Below are 19,086 nucleotides of genomic sequence, written 5' to 3'. Positions count from 1 at the left end.
GTTTTAGTCATCTCTAAATGAGAATGGAGAGAGAATGGTTGAGAGAGTGTCTTTATAATAGTAAAAAATAATTCATAATTTCATTTTTCAGTGTTGCCCACCGAAAAGCAAGAGCAGTTTATCCATGTGAAGCAGAACATAGCTCTGAATTATCATTTCAGATAGGAGCAATTTTTGAAGATGGTAAGTACTGCTTGAGTAAATATAAAGCAATGAAAAACAAATTGACAAAAGTGTTAAAATGGCTTTGGATAAAAATACAAGCCGAACTGCTATTCTGCCAACATTGCTGGTGGCACACAGTTGGTGACGTAGAAGATTTCTGGTATGCAGAAGCTACTTGGCATATACTTAGTCCGTGAGGCAATGCCTTTGATTTCTAGTGAGTAGTCACTTTCAATTGGTCTGATTCTTCAGCAGCATTTAAATGTGTTGTAGTACCAAAAAATGTTGTTCAGCAATAGAGAAAAAATCTTGGCCTATGAAACTGTTGTTTTTTGGTTTTGTTTTTGTTTTTTTTTTTTTAATGTGAACTATTGTTGTAAAATAACGTATGGGCTTTCATTTAAAGGAAAAAAACTTGTTTAAGGATTTTCAAGCAAAGAGAGCTCCAAGTAAATCAGGTGATCACTGAAGAGAAAAGGGAGTGTTTACTTTTTGGATCAAGGGGTGCTTTGGTGCGTGCATGTACTTGTAGAAAAAGGAATATTCACTGAGGTGCAGAATGAAGGGTTGTGTATAAAGATTTCTATGGGCCCAAATGTGGTACGACATATGAACATCCAGAAGGTGATTCCTGTGCTCAAGACTGTGTTGCTCCTCAGTGAGCTTCTACGGCTCTACTTTTCAGCAACTGCACAGGGACTTCAAACTGATAGGGATGGTTTAAATTTTTAGAGCTTCTGCTGTAATACGAGCTCTGAAGATGCAGCAGAAGACGTTAGAGCATAGTTTCTTCCTATCACAGGGAAGTTCCTGTTATAAGAAAGAGATGGTATGGAATGGCTCAACAGGGCCTGGACAAATTCAGCAATTCTTGTTACTTAAATGCAATTTAATAACAATTCTGAGCGGAACTTAATTCGTAGCAGCAGCACGGTAAGACTGTTTTTTATTACAAGACCTTGATAAAAAATTGCATTCACACTAAAAACCAGAAGACTCTTAAGTTTGGCCAAGTCTTCATCCAAGTTTTTTGTGCAGATGGGGGAAATCAAAGTGGTCTGAGAGTTACATCCCGAAGAACCTTGTGAGTACTGAGACCAGTATTTCAGTCTTTCAGTCTGTCTAGAGGCAGGGGGGTAGTAAGAGCTACACTGGCCTCTAAAGAATCTAGAAATTCTGCAGTGATGTCTGTTTCCTTCTCATCCGTTTTCATCTTTTAGCTTGCTACCAGGTCAGAAATCTGATATGTGTTTTCCAGAGGGAAAGTGGCATTTAATTCTGCATGACCAAATGCACTTAGGGGATGTACTGCTCAGTCATTCAAATACCACATGTGAGAATCTTTGGTTGGATGTCCAATAAAGGAGGAGTGTTCCAAATTCCCAGTTTACATCCAGCAGGAAAAAAAGAGAATAGTACACAGTCTAATAAAACAGATGGAAAACATCAACCTACAGGCATTAAAAAGCTAACTAAATATGTCTTCTGTTTCCTAAAATGTACCCTGTTAACTCTGTTGTTAGCACTGGATCAAAAGTGTGTGTGGGAAAGTTTTTCTCATAAATGAAAACCTTTTCGTCTTATCCTCCCCAACCCCAGTAGAACGTTCCTAATTTGTTTAATGAGCTGAAACAATTGGGAAGTTCAGTGGAATTGTGTTGGGTTTGTTTGTTTGTTTGTTTGTTTGTTTTTTTAAAGCACATATAACAACAAAATCACACACAGGCATCTCCTTCCCCTTCTTTGTGATGCTTATTTTAAAGCAGATGGAGCATAGGCCATTCCTGTCCACTGCCTCCTCCCAAACAAGTAAATAGTAAGCCTGGTTCAGAGTTCAGTTTTGGTTTTTTTGCAGCATAAGGTGGTCTGGGGTCCCCACTAGGTTATTCCCTACTAGCACTCACTTTACAAAATCATACTTGGTGTTTCCTATTAGAGCAGCCTTGCAGGCAAATCACAGCTGAATCAGGTTAGGTGGGAAACCTTTTAAAGATGAATTAGCTAAGTGATTGCTTTTTTTAAAGCCTCTAATACAAGTTATTTTAATTTAAGTTTTTTTAAAACATGACTGATAGGGATCTTCAGCAGACATAAAACTCTTTACAGGAAAAAAATCTAGTGCATGGGGGAAAAGATCTGATACATAGAAGAGAGGCATTTCTCATGCAGAACAGCAAGGGTTGCACACCTGATGTGTTGGCACGGGATAAAAAAATCTTTCAAGAAGCAGTTGCTTCTGTGTCATGCGTTTGTGCAAGAGCAATCTTAACATTCTTTTCTTGTGCAAAGAGATTGCTAGAAGCTATGGCAAAGCTACCGTGGTTTTGGTGCATTATAGCCTCAGCTGAGTTTTTCAACCAGAGAGTTGGATTGTCCAAGAACAAGTACGGAATTTGACTCTTTGGCAGCTGTGGAGAAATGTTTCAACTGTAAGACACATTTTCCATATCATCATACAAATAAGGTTGGAAGCTTGGGAAAAGGCTATGTGGATTGCATTTTGAAAACCTAATTGCAGATTTCCGGTGGGAAAGATCACATCTCCTTAAAGACATTTGTTTTGATTTATTCCACTGTATCCTGGTTATTTTGTAGGCATTGTCCTTGTCCTGCAGGGCTTTCAGCTGAAGGTAGGCTGTGGATTGGCAGAAAAAAGGAGGAGAACATGCAAGTAATAAGGCAGTAACTGGATGTGTGTAATAACTTAATGGTCATTCCATAATGGTTCCCAACAGGTGATGCCGTGGATGGCTCTGTCAATATAGAAGGGTATTCTCATTGAGAGTGCAGACCAGTCTCCGTATTTGAAACCTCTGAAGTCCCTTCACATTGGCCTTTTCTTTTTGAGCTAGGCACCCTTGTGTCTATGCTGGGATCAGATTCCAGTGAATCAATTCAGGTTCTTCAGTTACTCAATTTAAATTCCCATATGCCCTAATAAAGCCCCCAAATGAAGAATTGAAGTAATAATACATCAATTCTGCAGTTCTACCAATAACCTTAACTATCAAAGTGACAGTGCATCAATCAAGTTGACATACAGCTAGTATCAACCATTAAAGTAACTGTTAAATTAATGTCTACTAAAAAGTGCTGCTTCCATTAGTGAAGGTTTTATCTGTCTCTCCTTTCTCCATCCTGCTTGTCTCACTTTTCTAATCCTGTCTCTTACCTCTCAGTGTTTGTTTGTTGAGTTTTTTCCTTTCTCTTCCCGTTCTTCTTCTTTGTTTCCTCCCTGTTCTTCTCTTTCATCTCTCTTGGTCCACAGATGTTGATTGCAGCAGTTCTCTCTTACCTGTATTACCCTGGATGAATCCTTCTGGCTGCTCTAGCCTGAGACAGGATAATGGCATTTAGTGAAGTACAGTCTTGCACCTGTCATAGCTGCTAAATGTAATATTGGTGCAAGAAGGTAAGAGTTTAACCTTTACTCCTGTCTTCATTTCCTGTTTCTAAATGGGGACAAAAATATCTGTTTGTGTCTCAGGCTGACAAGGTTAGATGTACTAATATTTTAAATTAAGCTTTACATCACCTGATAGGAATCTGTATAGAATCTGAACATTTGCATATTCAGGTGTTTTCAATACTGCATGTGCATTGCGCTACTGTGAATCCCACAGTCTTTCCATTAAAGTGTCATAGAATATAAACGCTAAGGTGCCATCTGGTAAGTTAAAAAGAAAAGACAAATTTTTCTATTTAATTGAATTGTGTAAGAAAATGAGTAATGTAATCTGAACAATATCCACTGGATTTTTTTTTTTTTAACTCTTCAATTCAATTTACCTTAGGCTGTGCCAATATTTTTATTTCCCAGTTGCTACAGGCTATAATATTGACAGCACATAACAATATAATTCAAGTGGTTAGAGGCAAAGCTTGGAGAGTTTGCAGCTGGGTAAGGGCACATATGGGAAGAAGCAGAGTATGATCTGCGATTGAGACACATGTGCTGGCTGTATATTTTTGTGTTGAAGCAGATATTCCCAATAATCATGGAAAGAATACTCAGACTGCCTGACATTGAAACCTTGCCAGCCTTGGAGCCAAATGTTATTAAATATCTGGTTCTTGAAAGAGACTACTTAGACGTCAGTAAATGGGAATTTCACTAGGGAGAATTGTTTTAGATAGGATAAATGGTGTTTACACAACAAAATTCCTTGGCAGTATTTCTAGCAGGAAAGCTTCCTGAAAACTTGTCAAGATAGCTCTCATTAAGGCTTTTTACAATTTTTAAAATCAATTTTTTGGGGGAGAGAAAATATGAGGAAAACTGAGGGAGTGTTTTGTTATAGTAATTTTCCTCAGGAAAGGTGTGGCACCCATCATCCCTACAAAGCATAGAGGGAACACAAAAAGCCCTGTTCACGCAGCCATTGTCATCCCCCTCTTATCTTTCCTAGTGTAACAAAGTGCCAGCCTTAGTTGATGTCCCTGGTTTTCACTCCAAGGCACTCTCTTCCCTCTTACTCGTTCTGTGGCTTCTGGACTGTCTGTCCTTATGGTACTGACAATTAGAGGATTTACATTAAAGAGACATTATACTCCCAAAATAGTGTATTGCACTGTATGTGCAAATAATTATTTTGTTGAGGTTAAAATGAGGATAAAGCTACTTCTTTGTGCACCTTTCGCCTGTGGATTTCAAAGCACTTGGAAACATTCATCTGCATTAATTATCTCCATTTTACATCTGGAGAAACTGAGTGTACAGGCTGTGGACAGATGTTCTCCTTTCCAGATACCTCCATGCTATTTGGAGGTAGTTACCTCAGACTGCTGTTGAAAGTTCAGTCACTTCACCAATAAAAAGTAGCAGATGAGCACTACCAAATTTCTGATTTTGCTAGAAGTTTGAAGAAGTCCTTAACCCGTCTGACTTTGCTCCTGCCAACAGTGTTGTGGAAGCAGTGGTCTCCAGAAGAGAAATGTTAAAATGGAAGATGTTTAAATTGATGCATTTTACCTTGTAGTTGGTGTATGTGCAGGACTGTCAGAGATGTTTGGCTGTCAGGTGGGATGGGAATCAACTCAGGAGAAAGACCCCAAGTCTCAATGTCTACACAGAGGTCACTAAGGTTATAGCACAGGGAACTCAGCAGCAACTCGGCTAACCAACCTCTTGTCTCTGTTTTAGAGTGAGCCAAATTATTCTTTGGGTGCTTGCTCTATTCATTGTATTGACTAGATCTCCACCAGTGGTAACAGGAGCTTAGGAGCTATGTAGGAAAGTCTGTCTGCAAGCTCAATTCCACCTCTCACCGATTTGTCACAGTGTATCAGTGTGCTTTCATTCACAAGCCTGAGCCCTTATAGGCAGACTGGTTTATTTGTGGTCACACAGCAAATCTTTAGCAGAGGCAGGAAGAAGACCCCTTGACTCCTAGCCCTGTGTCCTGTCCACCAGATAATTCTGCTTCTCACAACATACTTAAGGGAAACAGCAAGTTTTTAAATTTCAAATTCCATGCTAACCCTAAGCATGCTAAATGTTTCTGTATTTCTGTGGTCAACTTTACCCATAGGGATTGTTTCAAAACCCCATAGGGATTTCTAAACACAGAGGGCTTGCAAATGCATTTTGTTGCTTTAATTTAATTTCTTGGTGAAACGTTGGCCAGCATGATTGAGTTCTGTGGAAGTGTATTCTGGTGTTGTGGTGGTTTTAGCAGTGAAATTTCTGTTGCCCACAGAATGCAGTCCTGACTTACGTAGCTTGTTGGGGTCATTACTTTGTTTGGTAAAGTAGTCCATCAGAAAGGGAGGCCCTCTAATGCCAGCCACCACGCATGTTAGATTGCCTCCCCCGTTTCTGTTACCCCCTGTAACAGCTAGTTTCCACAGAGGTGTGGAAATCAGTGTGGATCAGTGTCTGATTCAGTCCTGCTGAATTTAGTGGTACCTAGGCAATGAACTAATACTGCTGTGGAAATGAGTCTTGGTCTCATTTGTAGTCCAGACCCGTGAAACTTTTGAGCTGCTAAAGTAGAACAAGGTCTGCTTATAGCATTGGGTCTCTGGGAAGAGCTGATTGCAAATTCTGCGTATTTGCAGTCAGATAGTAGTAACATGGGCAATATTGAAGCCATTTCCTATGGAGAATACAGAAAAATAGGAAGAAACTGCAAATATCAAGTTGACCTTACTGTATTTCTTGATGAGATGAAATCAGAAAAGCTTTTACTTAAAACATCTCATTGCAAGTTGAAAGTCTGTTGATTTTGTTTGTCCATTTGAGTTGGTGTGCTTGTTCCGTAGCGCTTGCTGTCATTACTGATGGTCAGACATTCTGCCCTACACTTTGCCTCCACTAGAGCGAGACTGCTGAAATAGCCTGGCAGCAGGTATTGAGGAAGCTGCCATCCTACTCTGGGCTCTCAACTTTGCTGCTATTTCCCCTGTCCTAAGAGGCGATGGCTTTTGGTGGTGGTTCTCTGATTGGTCTTGTTGTGCAGTCTTGCTATACGCTTGTTAAACCTTGATGAAAATATTTAATTTTTAGTTCTTTGCTCTGTATCTTTTACGCTACAAGTATTTTCCCCTCCTGTCCCTAGCCAATATAAGATTTAGTCCTATGGGATGCTTGGTCCAGTAATGAGTTGTAGTTTTAAGGCCAAACATGTGGTTTCTGCAGCAAGGTATTTTTAAATGAGGCAGGCCTGAGAAAGTGTTAAGAACTGTAATCGTTAACGGAGAAGAAATGACAGAAAGGGGACACTACGGAACATCTCTTCTTGAGCAGGATATTTTTTCAGAAATAGCCTGTGTCCTGGGTTTAAGAAGAGCTGTGAGATGATAACAAAATATCTTTGGTGTGGTAAAGTGTTTTTTATTTTAAATAAATGCTGTTGTACACTAAACTTTGGAAATGGATTAGCAAAGAAAGCAGGATCGTTGGAGCTTAAAGCAGCTTTATATTTGGACAGCTTCCCTGCTGATACCATTTGCCCACAGAAGTAGTCAGTGATGTACATGGGTATCTTAACCCTTCTTGTGTGAGGTGATTTGAGTGGGGGGCAGAAGTCCTACTCGACATGACAGTCACCACCACTGCTGAATATTAAGAATTACTTCTTGGTGTGTTTTTTAAAAAAGGCTGATCTCTAGAAATGGTGATCTTACACATAATCTGAGTGCTAATTCTTTCTTCAGTCTTCATAGAGTCTACAAGAAACTTCTGCTAACAACGAGGCCCTGAGCTGTGTAACGTACATGTATGATATTTAACTTTCTAAGCACAGAGCTCAGTTGTACCATCCATGTCTAGTCTTCTGGAGTGAAAATGGTATTTTCACTCGGGTCTGATTGCTCAGCCATCGTGTGTTATCTCTGAACGTACTGCAGTGTGCAGGGTTCAATATTATGTTATCAAACTGGTTTGGAAAATATTTCTTTTGAAATTTGTTGTTGTGTTGAGCCCAGTGATTCAGCACAGTTTGAGCATTTCCTCCCCTGGGCAAATTTTAGGTAAATTTAAATTTCAGTGTGATCACCTCCGATAAGGGCTGCCCTCATTTTGAACAGGCACTTGATTTATAGACACTCTCGTGCCAGTAATATCTATCCTCTCTCAAATCCAAATTGAGGTTGAGCTCCAGAGGACAAGTAGAAATTTCCTACCTCCAGGTTTTCTAGTTGTTTTTCTTCCTAATCTGTCATTTTTTTGGAGTTTGTTTCCTGTAATACAGCTGTGCTCTGTAGGCATGGGAGACTTCAGGGAGAGGTTTGGCTGCCCGCTGGAGCTGCTGGCGTATTTGCTGGGAAGGGTAGAATTACAGCCGCTGCGGTGGAGCTGCTGGAGGGAGGTTTGTGGTGGTGTCAGCGATGCAGCTTCAAATGCATGTGTACTCTGTAATTGTGGAATAAAAATGACAAAGGGAGAGGAGGGCCTGCTAATTACTAATAGTAATGTAAGTTACTGTGTGCGCAGAGATCCTAAAAGGTAATTTGCTCTGTATTTTTTTCCTTTGGAATCTTTCTGTCAAAGATGTTCGTTATAAATATAAGCCCAGACTTTTGATCTGAATCTAAACTATCAGTATCATTTGAAAGCAGTTTTGTTTTCTGGATTGTTTGGAGGTCTAGCTGTTGTTTAAACCATGATTTTGGAGCACAGCTTCTAGCTTCACTGACAATAATAGGACACCAGGAAAAAACTAGAGGAAAGTATGTTTTAAGTGCTGAAATTTAGAGCCTTACAGTGCTTTTGAAAGTGAGACTTAACATGTTGCTTTCTCATATTTCCCTGATTTGTAGAAGGCTGCAAATACCTCATTCCTCAATGTGTTAATGTGTTTTAAATAAAGCACTGACATGGCTGGCAGCATGCTTCAGCATTTGTCTGATCTCTTCCCTAAATAATGTCTGTCTCAGAAGCACTGTGAGGATAAATTAATATGGTAGCAAATATTGTAGGTTGCTAGAAGTGTGGAATTTTACAGTTACATAGGTGAGTAGGTACCTGTATTGTGTTCTTGTGAGAAATTTGATAGGGGAATTTGAGGACTTTTTAGACTGTTTTCCAAATAAATGCTTATGCTTCTTTTTTAACTTCCTGTCAAATGTGGTCAAAATATACATAGGAAGACAGATTTCATTAGTTCTGTTGCTCACAGAGTAACTTGTGGGGCATTTAGAGTCAGAGCTGACAATTTTCTTATTTTAGATTCATGGCTACTCTTGCATAAACTTTGGGATCAGCAGTGGCAAACACTTTTAGGATGGCCATAAGGAACAATGTGTATCCTTCAGGCCTTTCCTTCGTGTTTTGTGAATAGCGCTAGGGATTTGCATTTCAGAGGGAGGATTTAACCAGAAGAATGGTTCAGATTTTGTCCATTGGTCTCTTCCAACAGCAGCTCTACTCTCCGATGATACTTGGACTGAGATCTGGCTCATTTCTGTTTCCCCTATCATCCTTTACATGCTTACTTTTCACGCAGAGGAAGGTCCTACGCCTTTTTTCTGTGGCTCTGAGCTTCCAGATTCATTGCTTCTCCTCAAGACAGGTTTTTGGTCTTGCTTTGCCCCCAGCTACTGAAATTGCTTCCCACTGTTTGATATGATTTCTAACTTCTCCCCAAAGCCATCTAGATTTTATATTTTATGAACCTGTCCTAAGTTCTATTAACTGTTTCCTTAATGAAGTCTCCTGCACCTAAAAGCTATTTCACCATGTATACTTTGCAGAAGGTAGTTCAAGCACCTATATTATACAAGTATTTAAGTTAATCCTCCTCTTCATCTTTCCTAGCAAGATTCTTTAACTGGTCATCGCAGAAGACTGGATGTTTTTATGGATGCTTTGCCTGGTGTGATGGAGCTAAAGCTAAAAGTACTAATTCAAGCATAAAAGATGTAGTAATTTTTTTTTCCTTTTTTTCTTTTTCAGTGCAATTTTCCAGAGAACCAGGATGGCTAGAAGGCACGCTAAATGGCAAGAGAGGACTTATTCCACAGAATTATGTTCAGTTTTTATAGCTTTGTGCATTGAACGCCAAGAAGGTGTACATGGTATCCATGGATTTTTGTTATAGTCACTTCTCTCTACTTTTGTGACTGCTTTTAATCAATGAAGAGCCTGACTATGGGTAGAAGATCCCAATCTATGTAAAGACATTAAGTGTTGCCGAATACGAATTACAAAAAAAAAGATTCTTTAAGGTTTGGAATGGGTGGGGGGACAAGAGAGAGGGGGATGGAGGGATAGGTTAATTTTTAATGAGGTGCTTTTTTCAGTTGTAAAGAGCAGTAGTGGTATGTTTGTTTGCAAGATAACTAGCATTTTCAGTCAAAGATTTGGTTGATCTGTGAAGATCAGTTGAAAAATATCTGTTGAAGATTTTTATAAACTTAGTGTCCTGGAGATTATGCATCAATAACCATCATTTTTAACAGAATATTATTTGGGTTTGGAGAATACTGTTAGATAAAAAAAAGCTATCATGCTGACAATTAAATTATATTTCGAAGTGGAATAGACAGTACGGAACAGACATCAGTAAGTAAAATAATAGGTATCAAGACATGACATTTTTCAAATGTCTTCAAAGAGCACATTCGTTTATGTTGTGTGTATAATTTCATTTATTTTATAAAGATAAGACACATGAACTTTTATTACAGGCTCCTATATGTCATGGTTCCTTTGCTACTCAAAAATATCACTGTAAATGAAATAAAGTGTTATTTGCTATTTGACCTAAGTCATTCCTATGTTGGAGAATATTTTGCTCTGGTTCTGTAAGTTATGATGTGAAATAATTATTGGCAGCTGTCTGCAGTCAGCCTCAAGCAGGCTCCAAAATGAATGGGGAACTTTCCTCACTTAAAATAGGCAACTCTGCAAGCTCAAGCCAAAAGGAAGAGAGAATCTCTGGCTATGATCCTTGCGCATCCTGGAGGCATCTTGCATTTTATCTGTTGTCTGTCTGTCTAGCTCCTGCTTGAGCTTCCCTCTCTTCCTCCCCTGTCATTCATTGTCATCTATAAACTCTTAATGATACTTCATAGTATCAGAATCGTCAAGTAGCTGCCTCATAATTTGTAGAACTGTTCGAGTAGCAACAGAGTTATCTGTGGTCGTAGAAGAAGCTTCCAGAAATCTTGTGGTGTATAAATCTGTGCCTTGTGATTAAAAAAAAAAAAAAAAAAAGGTTATGTGCAGTTTATCATTAATCTTTGTCTTTTTCTCTCCTTCAAGTGAGACCCTCTGGGAGGCAGTGGAGAGGATGCAGGAAAGTATGATGGGATGACATGCTAATACAGGCTCACTTATTTGTTAAATTGGACTCTCTGGATTTTGAGCCATTTACTGCAGATATACTTAGCTTGCAAATTTTTCTAACGTGATTAGTAAAGCAGTTAACAGTTAATGCTGCCTTAAGGTTGGGATGGCTTTTTTCCCCCTTAAGATTTAACTCTATACCATTATTTTGTTCCTTTGCCCAGACTGCACAGACCATTGGAGTATGCACAAATCATTTCCAGATGGAGCAATGGTGGGCCAAGTCAGTGCAGCTCTCCAGCTCTAAACCTCATAGCTCGGAGGAGTTTCATTTGGTGTATTCTCGTGGTATTTGAGCAGCAACTCTCTCTGCCATACAGCTTTTAGGCAGTTCTCCTCTTGGCATAGTGGCTAAGTGACCCAATCACTGAAGATGACTTTCGGAGTTCTGCGAGGGAGATCAAGTTCTTTAATTTGCTCCTTGACTCAGTTATTAAGGAGACAGTTGCACCAGTACACACAGCAACAGGTCACCTGTTTCCTTACAGGGACTTGTTCACATGGCAAAGCTGGCTCGCTCTCGTGTCGCATGGCCCCACAGCTCTACCAACTCATCTGCGGCCTCAGAGGGTCATTCTGGAGGCAGGATGGTGTTTGTGTGGCCACACTCAGTTTTCACGGCTACTAGTTGATGGAAAATATTGAAAGAGGGCGAATGTAAATCTTTGGTATTAGCCTACTAGGCGTGGCAGCTCGGTATGCTGGCTTGTCAGATAGTGAAGCTGTGATAACTTGAAGCTTACAAGCTTTCTAAGTTGCTTCCATTTGTTTTGCTGTTGTTTTAAACATGCAGTGCATGTTTGATCTTGTTCTGGCTGCTGTTTTCCAAAATTCTCAACGTATTTCTCAGCTTTAGCTCTGTGGTTTGTTTTTTAGGGTGTTTTTTTGTTTGTTTGTTTGTTTCCTTTTAACCGAGGTGGCTTAAAAAGGCAGATCTGTAGAGAAGGAATAAAAGACTTAGTGTCTCTTCCATCCAGTCCTGTGACCCTGTTTGCCTTTAGTTGAGACGTTTCGAGACTCTTGTTACTTCTGGAGCCACACAGAACCCAAACCAGAGAAATACTTTTCTACTGAGAAATGATAACACTGAGCAGAGGTAATACTAATCCAGACTTTCTCACATCCTAGACGTTGTCTAAAGGCAGTGGTGTGAGCTGAGCCAGATCAGATCTGGCTTTCAGGCTAACCACACTGCCTCTTAGGAATTTAGTTGTGGTTAACTGCTACCCACCATACGGGTTTCCACATCAGCCTGCTTACACTAACGCTGAGCACAGACTCGTACAGCCGAATGGCCGTGGCACGTCTCATTCCTCATCCTCACTGCTGAGAAGTGCTGGAAACGATGCCCTTGTACTGACTGGAAGTAGAGATGAAAGGATGCTGAAAATTAAGAATTGTATAAAGAAAGTCAGGCCCCTTTCCTATCCTTTTGAGACTGTTTCCTCTCCTGAAGCCGTGCCTTAGGGCACGCCTCTTGTCTGCCTTTTTTCCATGGTTTGGGGGATTTGGGAGGAGCAATGTACCGTTCACTTGAGGCGGAAAGGAGGACAGGGATAGGTTGTGGGGGAAGCTGGTCAAAGGGCTCTTCTCTTTTGGCCTGGCAGCAGGAGTGGTCGTTCTCCCTGGGTGTCTCCTGGGGAACTGCTCTCGTGTCACAGCTGTGGGTGCAGGTTCAGCTTAATCCTCAGGCTTGGTTGCCCCTTGCTATGACCCGGTTACTCTGCGGAGGAGCATGTACTGGTCAGTTTTCAAAAGCTGAGACTCCTGGTAGCAAAAGCATGACACAGGCTCAAAATTAGAGAGGGTGAATTGGGGGGGGGGGGGGGGAAACCCAAACCAAATTTGTGCTTTTTATGCCAAATGTTTGCCTTGCTGTCACAGTGAGGCCACAGATTGAATCCCTCAGCCTGGGGATTAAGGTTGAATGTGTGTTTGCTGAATAATTAATGGAAAAGCTGAGACTCCTGCCTAGCTGGGATCAGTAGGAATTCACAGCCTGCGTAAGTCACTGGACAGCGTGCAGCTCTGTGTCTTGGCCAGGGAGTGTGTTCACCCTGCTGGGTGAAAAACCCCAGGGTTTTCCGGCTGCTTAATGTTGTTAATCATTGTCCCAGCTGATCTTCATGGCAGGTTTCCTTCTCCTGCCCAGTTTTCCATCAGGAGTGAAAGAAAAATCTCATTGGCTGATTTATCCACCCTGTCATGAAAATAAGTGCTCCTGCTACCCTGCTTAACAGCTTTTGCTAGCTGAGCCTCTGTAATTGTATCACAGAAAAGACTCGGGGAGAAACTTGCCTTTCTCAATGCTCTGTTCCCTGTTCTCTTAACCCATTTCACAATTCTTATCTGGTTTGCAATTTAAAGAAAAAAGTTGCTGACAGAGGGCTTATGTAGGCTGTAAATGCACCAGCACTAAACATAGTTTAACTGGAAGCCTTCACTGGAGTTTGACCTTTTAAACTGAATGTGCCTCGGAGATCGTTTTCTACATCAGAGTTCAACAGTGTGCTCTCATCTGTGCTTGCAGTAACCACAGGTAAGCACCCACAGAAACTTCATCCTATCAACCCCTACAATTCAAGTGTTCTTTTAAAAACCTGATGGCATGGCATGTTTTACCTAGCAAAATCTTTGAAAGGAAAGGGCATGTGTTCACTCCTTTCTGTCTTAGTAATATCGTGCTCCTCGTAAACTCCCGGCCTCTGCAGATACCTGAAAGCAAGCAGTGGCCCAGCTTGAGGTCAGGTTACAAGTTTCATTATGTTTTTATGTAGTGATAGCGTTTTCTTATTTCTAGAACAGCATATGACAGATACATCTGCTTGTAAACATATGGGAAACTTTTCTTAACACTGCTGATCCTCTACTATTCTTTCCTTCTGACAATTCAGCAAACAGAAGGCAGGTGCAAGGATTTTTGGCAATAAAAGGTTCGTGTAACTTGTTATTAAAAAACCAAAATGCAATTAAATGGTGGTCTTACACCACAGACCTAACTTTGTCCAGAATTTAGCAGTGGATTTTTGAGACAGTGCACAGAACAAACCAGGACAGCAAGAGTTTTATTTCCCCTTCTAACTATCTTACTAACTGCAAAAGACCTGACCCTGAGAAGGCAGTTTGATTTAGTCACAGGCGAAACCTTGTGTATATAAAATAAAATAGTGAATCCCTATTTCCATGAGAGAAATTCTAACTTTGGTCAGTGGGTAGAGCAGCTCTAGGCTAACTGAAACTGGAAGCCAGACTTGTCTGGCTCTTGAAGGCTGCTGGGTTTGTTTCTTTGAGTGGGATGTAGCTTGTGCACGTAACGGTGTCAGCAGGCACTTGGCAGGCATGGTTACCCAGGTTAAGTGAACCGAATTCCTCATGGTGGGGCATTCCTTGTTCTACAACACGAGTAGCTGCTCTCTGGCTGAAGCCATCAGATGTGCTGCGTCATCGGAATTAATACAGCGTGATGGAACCAAATTTCTAGATGGATGAAGAGAGATGTTACGTTACACTGTTAGTTACTGTATGTTACTTAATACCATTTCTAGGTGAGCAGAAGCTTGTCTCTAAAGGTAACACTGCACCAGCACCTATCTGAGATTAAAATGCAAGAAATACTTGCAATCAAACCAGTTTAATTCATGTATATTTGTACAATTTGTATAAAAAAAAAAAAAAAAAGAAAAATAGGTACTTGCAGACATTAACATAAAGACCAAACAATATTTTCTATTTATTTAAAAAGCTTTAAACATACAGAAGCAAACCCCTAATTATAAATGCATCATTATGCATAGATTTTACTGTTTACACCATACTGCTGGCTGCTTTTATTTTTCATCCAGGAATCTATTTAAACTCCAAGAATTCTTAAACATTCCTCTGAGCTTCCTGGCCTCAGAACTGCTGTCTATCTTATCAAGTCATTGACCTCCAGCTGAAAACATTGCTCTAAAAAAAGAAAAAGTCAAATCTTTAATAAACAATTAAAAGTGCATTAACTGTAGAATTGTTTAATTTCATAAATGTTTAAACAAGTCAGTGAAAAACACGACCCTGTGAATTAGCTTTTTGCATTATTGATTGTAAAGTATCTTTTTAATAAGATTTTGATATTGCAAACTTTAGTCTTTTCTATTTTATTTTGCGCAACTGTTCAGTCGCACGACGTGTAGTATTCCTGAAATACCCACTGCAGTACATTAACACTATTTTACATTTTTAACTGTGTATACAATGCTCTTGCTGTATATCCCCGTTCCTTCTTACAACAAAATAATTTAGCTCAATGAACAGAAGCCCACTTCTAGAAGGTGTTTTAGTTTGTCTTGTATTTTGCAGGAGACAAATGCCTATTTCATTCTAAACAAATTCAAAAGAACGTAACTTCCTGGTAGCTAAAAACTAGGGTTGTTTGTCCTTTTTTTTTTTTTTTTTTTTGCTGTACACAGGTTTAGATAAAAAAAGTGATGGCTATTCTGCTTAAGTGTCCTTGATAAGAGAATACTGCCTCTTACAACATCTATATCCAATTGTATCTATTACTTCAATGATCTCTAGCAAAAAATAATAATCAATGAATGGTTTCATAAACAACAGGTGATTAAAGTAAAGGATTTATTATAATCTGCTTACAGTTGTTTGCAAAGACAGACATACGTTTTTGCATAAAGATATAAATTGCTTTTTAAAACTAATTTAGTGTGTTTAATTATATGAAGTTTCTGTGAATTATGAATTGTACCAAACCAAGATTAAAAGTAATAAGGTACAAAAATAGGAGCAAACAGACAACAATTTGGACTGGGACAGGCATTTAACAGTGAAGTGTAGAATATGGCTTTGCTGTTTTAATCAAGCAAAGTTACTCTGAGACAGAAAAGGAGGCAGTAACTTTGTTAATATAAAAAGCTGCTGCAGACTGTATTCACCCAGAACCTGGCTTTGAAATTTTCTATTTTAGACTTTTAAAAAAAAATGTAAATGAGAAAGATGGATGTATGACTGTGTCTTTACTGTAAACAACCAGTCTGCATGCTGTGTATCTCACGTTGGAAGTTTGGCTTTCATATTGCTGTGCAGGTCAGTATTTAAAGATCTGCCTATGAATTAGACTTCCAAAATGCAAATAATATATGTATGTATATATTTATATATAAAAAACCTCTCTGAATACAGTCTTTACAGATTTACCCATTGCATAAGGCAGGTGTCATTTAAAAAGACAAGTAGCAGTGACTGTCTTCAGTGCACCAAACCGCACCTCAAAATTTGGACTCAGAAAGGGTGTAGAATTCTAAATTCGACCACCATGTAAAAGAAATGCTACATTCTGACCGGCCAAGGGACAAACTAGAGCTCAAAAATGCCAGTGGCACCCAGAGAGAACACTATAGATTAGGACTCTGAAAAACTATTCTATCTGAACATGAGCATGTGGTAGCAACAGTTGAGCCTCAGAAAAGTTCACCTGTCCTCTATTCTACTCCAAAATTTTGTATTTGCTTATAAATTGTGAAACAGTGAAAATCACCTCAAAAATTTTTCTTTGCAGTCTTATTCTAGAGAAAACATTTTTGAGACAAAATCAGACCAACTGAGTTGAACTTGTAGTGTGAACAGTTGTCTTCTCAGATGTATTCTGATTATTACAAAAATGTTTACAAAATTACACACAGTTTTAGTTTATCACTAAAAATTCTACTCAGCAAATCGGCCCTTATCAGTACCTTACCATCCCTCTCGCCAGTACAAATCTGTTCATTATACTTACTGTAATGATCTGCATGTTCCCTTCATCATAACCAGAAATCGCTCTCCCCCATCTGAAATAATAATCTGACCTTTTAAGATGTTTTATGTATCCAGTATTCAAAGGAAAAACAAACAATCTGGGAAACCTTAATAAAAAAAGAAAAATCATTCAACATCTTATTCACCCCCGTTCCCCTGAGAGAGAAAGGGAATAGAGGGCAAGAACTCACTATATCGTTAAGCTGGCAAAAGCTTTGGAGAGACCGTAATTTGTCTTGTTAAATGAAACCTTTGTAAAGTGGCAAACACAACAGAGTGTAGTTTCCTACAGAAATATGAAGCAGGATCTCTAAGATGTGCTCAAGTCACATACGCTTGCAAGCGAGACAAAAGGGAGGAAAATATAGAGGGAAATAGAAAGGCTTAAATACAAATGAAAAGGTTAAGTGTGGTTATTTACAGTAGGTTCTGTAGGATGGTAAATTAGATATGATGCTAAAAAAGGCACAGCTTTCCCTTTCTTAAATACACTGTAAACGGTTCATTATGCATGCAGAACATTTCACTTTACAAAAAAATTACCTTGTTTGTTTAGACAAAGATAGTACTTAAATAGTCTCCAGCAAAATAGAGTTCTTTCAAAAATACTTTCCCATTCATCCTATTAACCATTAAAGATTTTTTTGTCTCATTTACAAAAGTTCCTTACACCTTATTTCAGGTCCTTCACAATTTATACATACAGCAATGTACAGTACAGCAAAAGACTGCAAAAAATTATTTGTAAAGCCAGCACAATAGATACTATAAATTGATACCAGGGCATTTGTTTTCACATCTTATCCTTTTTAATTAAATAGTAAATGGACACTTAACACAGTGTATATCCTCTTATGATGGGATAACATGGGAGAACAAATGCCACAGGTGGGGATAACAGAGTATTCCACACCAAATGTTCTGTTATTACTTTACACATTAGGGTTTGTGTGTGTGTGTGTGTGTGTGTGTGTATATGTGTGTGTATATATATAGTTTTTGTTTGTTTTTTACAAGAAAAGAATATTAATGCCCCATATTGACTTTACGTTTTATGTGCAAACCAAGGGTAAGCTTTAAAAAGTTCTCATTAGTTCTCGAACCCTTTTAAAACAAGCAAACAATACCAGAAACTACATGGCATATTTAAAACTCCATCTGTTAAAATATCAAAATCAAAGAGTTATTGACTAGATATGGCTTTTCATCCAGAGGAACAGGAACATTTTCTAAGTGTTTTAGGGTTATGGGGTAAATTTCCAAACAAACATCTAGGTCTTGCCAAATCCAAGACAACTGCTTTCCATTCCCCAAACCCTTCATATGATTTTAGACTATTCAGAGACTGCTGAACAAGTGTAAATAGCATGTTTAAAATATGGTTTCTTGGGTCCTTCATGGGTGTGGAATAACACAGGGAAACTTAAGGCAAAGTTCTTCCATTTAAGACATTTTCTATCACTTCCTGTGAAAGTACAGGGGCTTGGCATTCCCAGATTCCACCTTTGGTAGCTGGTCACTGATGATTTCCACCAGCATGGCTGGAAACTCTACTTTCAGTGCCTGAGACTCTCGGAAGGTGTAGAAACAGAATTCCAATAAGTCACTAACAAGCTGAAACAGAGAAAGAAACAGTTTTTAGGAAAAACACAAAGAGTTTCGCATGTAAAAACAACAGCTTATTGATCATGGATTATTACCAAGAAATGGCATCTTACTCTGACTTGGCAGTCTATTCGCAGGGGTTAAAAAGCAAACCAAAGACCTTAAATCCCAAAGTGCTACTTAACTCATTAAAAAATACGCTAACTAAGAAAAAACAAGATACCACAGGTTTGATTTTTTTTCAGCATAACTGCACTTTGTTTTTCACTAACAGGCAACTGGCCACCATGAAACCTGTCTATGAAAATAAAGCCGTCTGCCCAGAGGGAAAAGATCAGCCATAAACTCTTGTATCTCCAAACTTCAGCTCGATACACGTTTGTTAAATCAGATTATTTGGTTAACTTCAGCGCAGTCTCTAGAGGCCACGACCTACCACTGCCAGAGCAGCTGATGTTTTTAGCTCAGCAACATGAACACTGTAGCATTTCAGGTTTTACAGCATCACAGTCCATATGAAATTGAACATTTCTATTTATCTATAAATGCATTTTCTTAACACACACACCCCAAGCTTTTTTTCTGCTTACTACTAATTAAAGTAGAGAGGCAGTATTTACGGAAGTATTTCTTCTTGAAAATGAACCCACCTAAAAGTTTTCTGGTTTTGTAGTGGTGACTAACAACACACTTCTGCTTTCTCTCAGTGGATTAAGCATAATCTAAATGAATCT

At 39.0% G+C, this 19,086-nt stretch overlaps 2 protein-coding genes and 1 long non-coding RNA gene across 8 annotated transcripts in view; 2 read left to right on the top strand and 1 right to left on the bottom strand.

Moving 5' to 3' along the window:
- The window catches only part of ARHGAP10 (Rho GTPase activating protein 10), a 152,694-nt gene extending 142,318 nt beyond the window's left edge, over positions 1-10,376 (top strand). For all 4 annotated transcript variants that reach the window (XM_074823836.1, XM_074823837.1, XM_074823835.1 and 1 more), the window contains 2 exons: positions 92-183; positions 9,563-10,376. In XM_074823836.1, coding sequence (XP_074679937.1) covers positions 92-183; positions 9,563-9,651 — 181 coding nt within the window. In that variant the 3' untranslated portion in view covers positions 9,652-10,376. The remainder of the gene's footprint in view (positions 1-91; positions 184-9,562) is intronic.
- A 2,655-nt stretch (positions 10,377-13,031) lies between these two features.
- LOC141923188 (uncharacterized) lies at positions 13,032-18,917 on the top strand. Its single transcript, XR_012623217.1, has 2 exons — positions 13,032-13,496; positions 18,627-18,917. It is a non-coding gene; the product is annotated as an uncharacterized LOC141923188 (long non-coding RNA).
- The window catches only part of NR3C2 (nuclear receptor subfamily 3 group C member 2), a 220,759-nt gene continuing 216,242 nt past the window's right edge, over positions 14,570-19,086 (bottom strand). For all 3 annotated transcript variants that reach the window (XM_074823833.1, XM_074823834.1, XM_074823832.1), the window contains exon 9: positions 14,570-18,361. In XM_074823833.1, the coding sequence (XP_074679934.1) occupies positions 18,206-18,361 (156 nt within the window). In that variant the 3' untranslated portion in view covers positions 14,570-18,205. The remainder of the gene's footprint in view (positions 18,362-19,086) is intronic.

Source organism: Strix aluco, chromosome 4 (assembly GCF_031877795.1).
Source record: "Strix aluco isolate bStrAlu1 chromosome 4, bStrAlu1.hap1, whole genome shotgun sequence".
NCBI lineage: Eukaryota > Metazoa > Chordata > Aves > Strigiformes > Strigidae > Strix > Strix aluco.
This window is presented reverse-complemented; position numbering and strand designations above follow the sequence as displayed.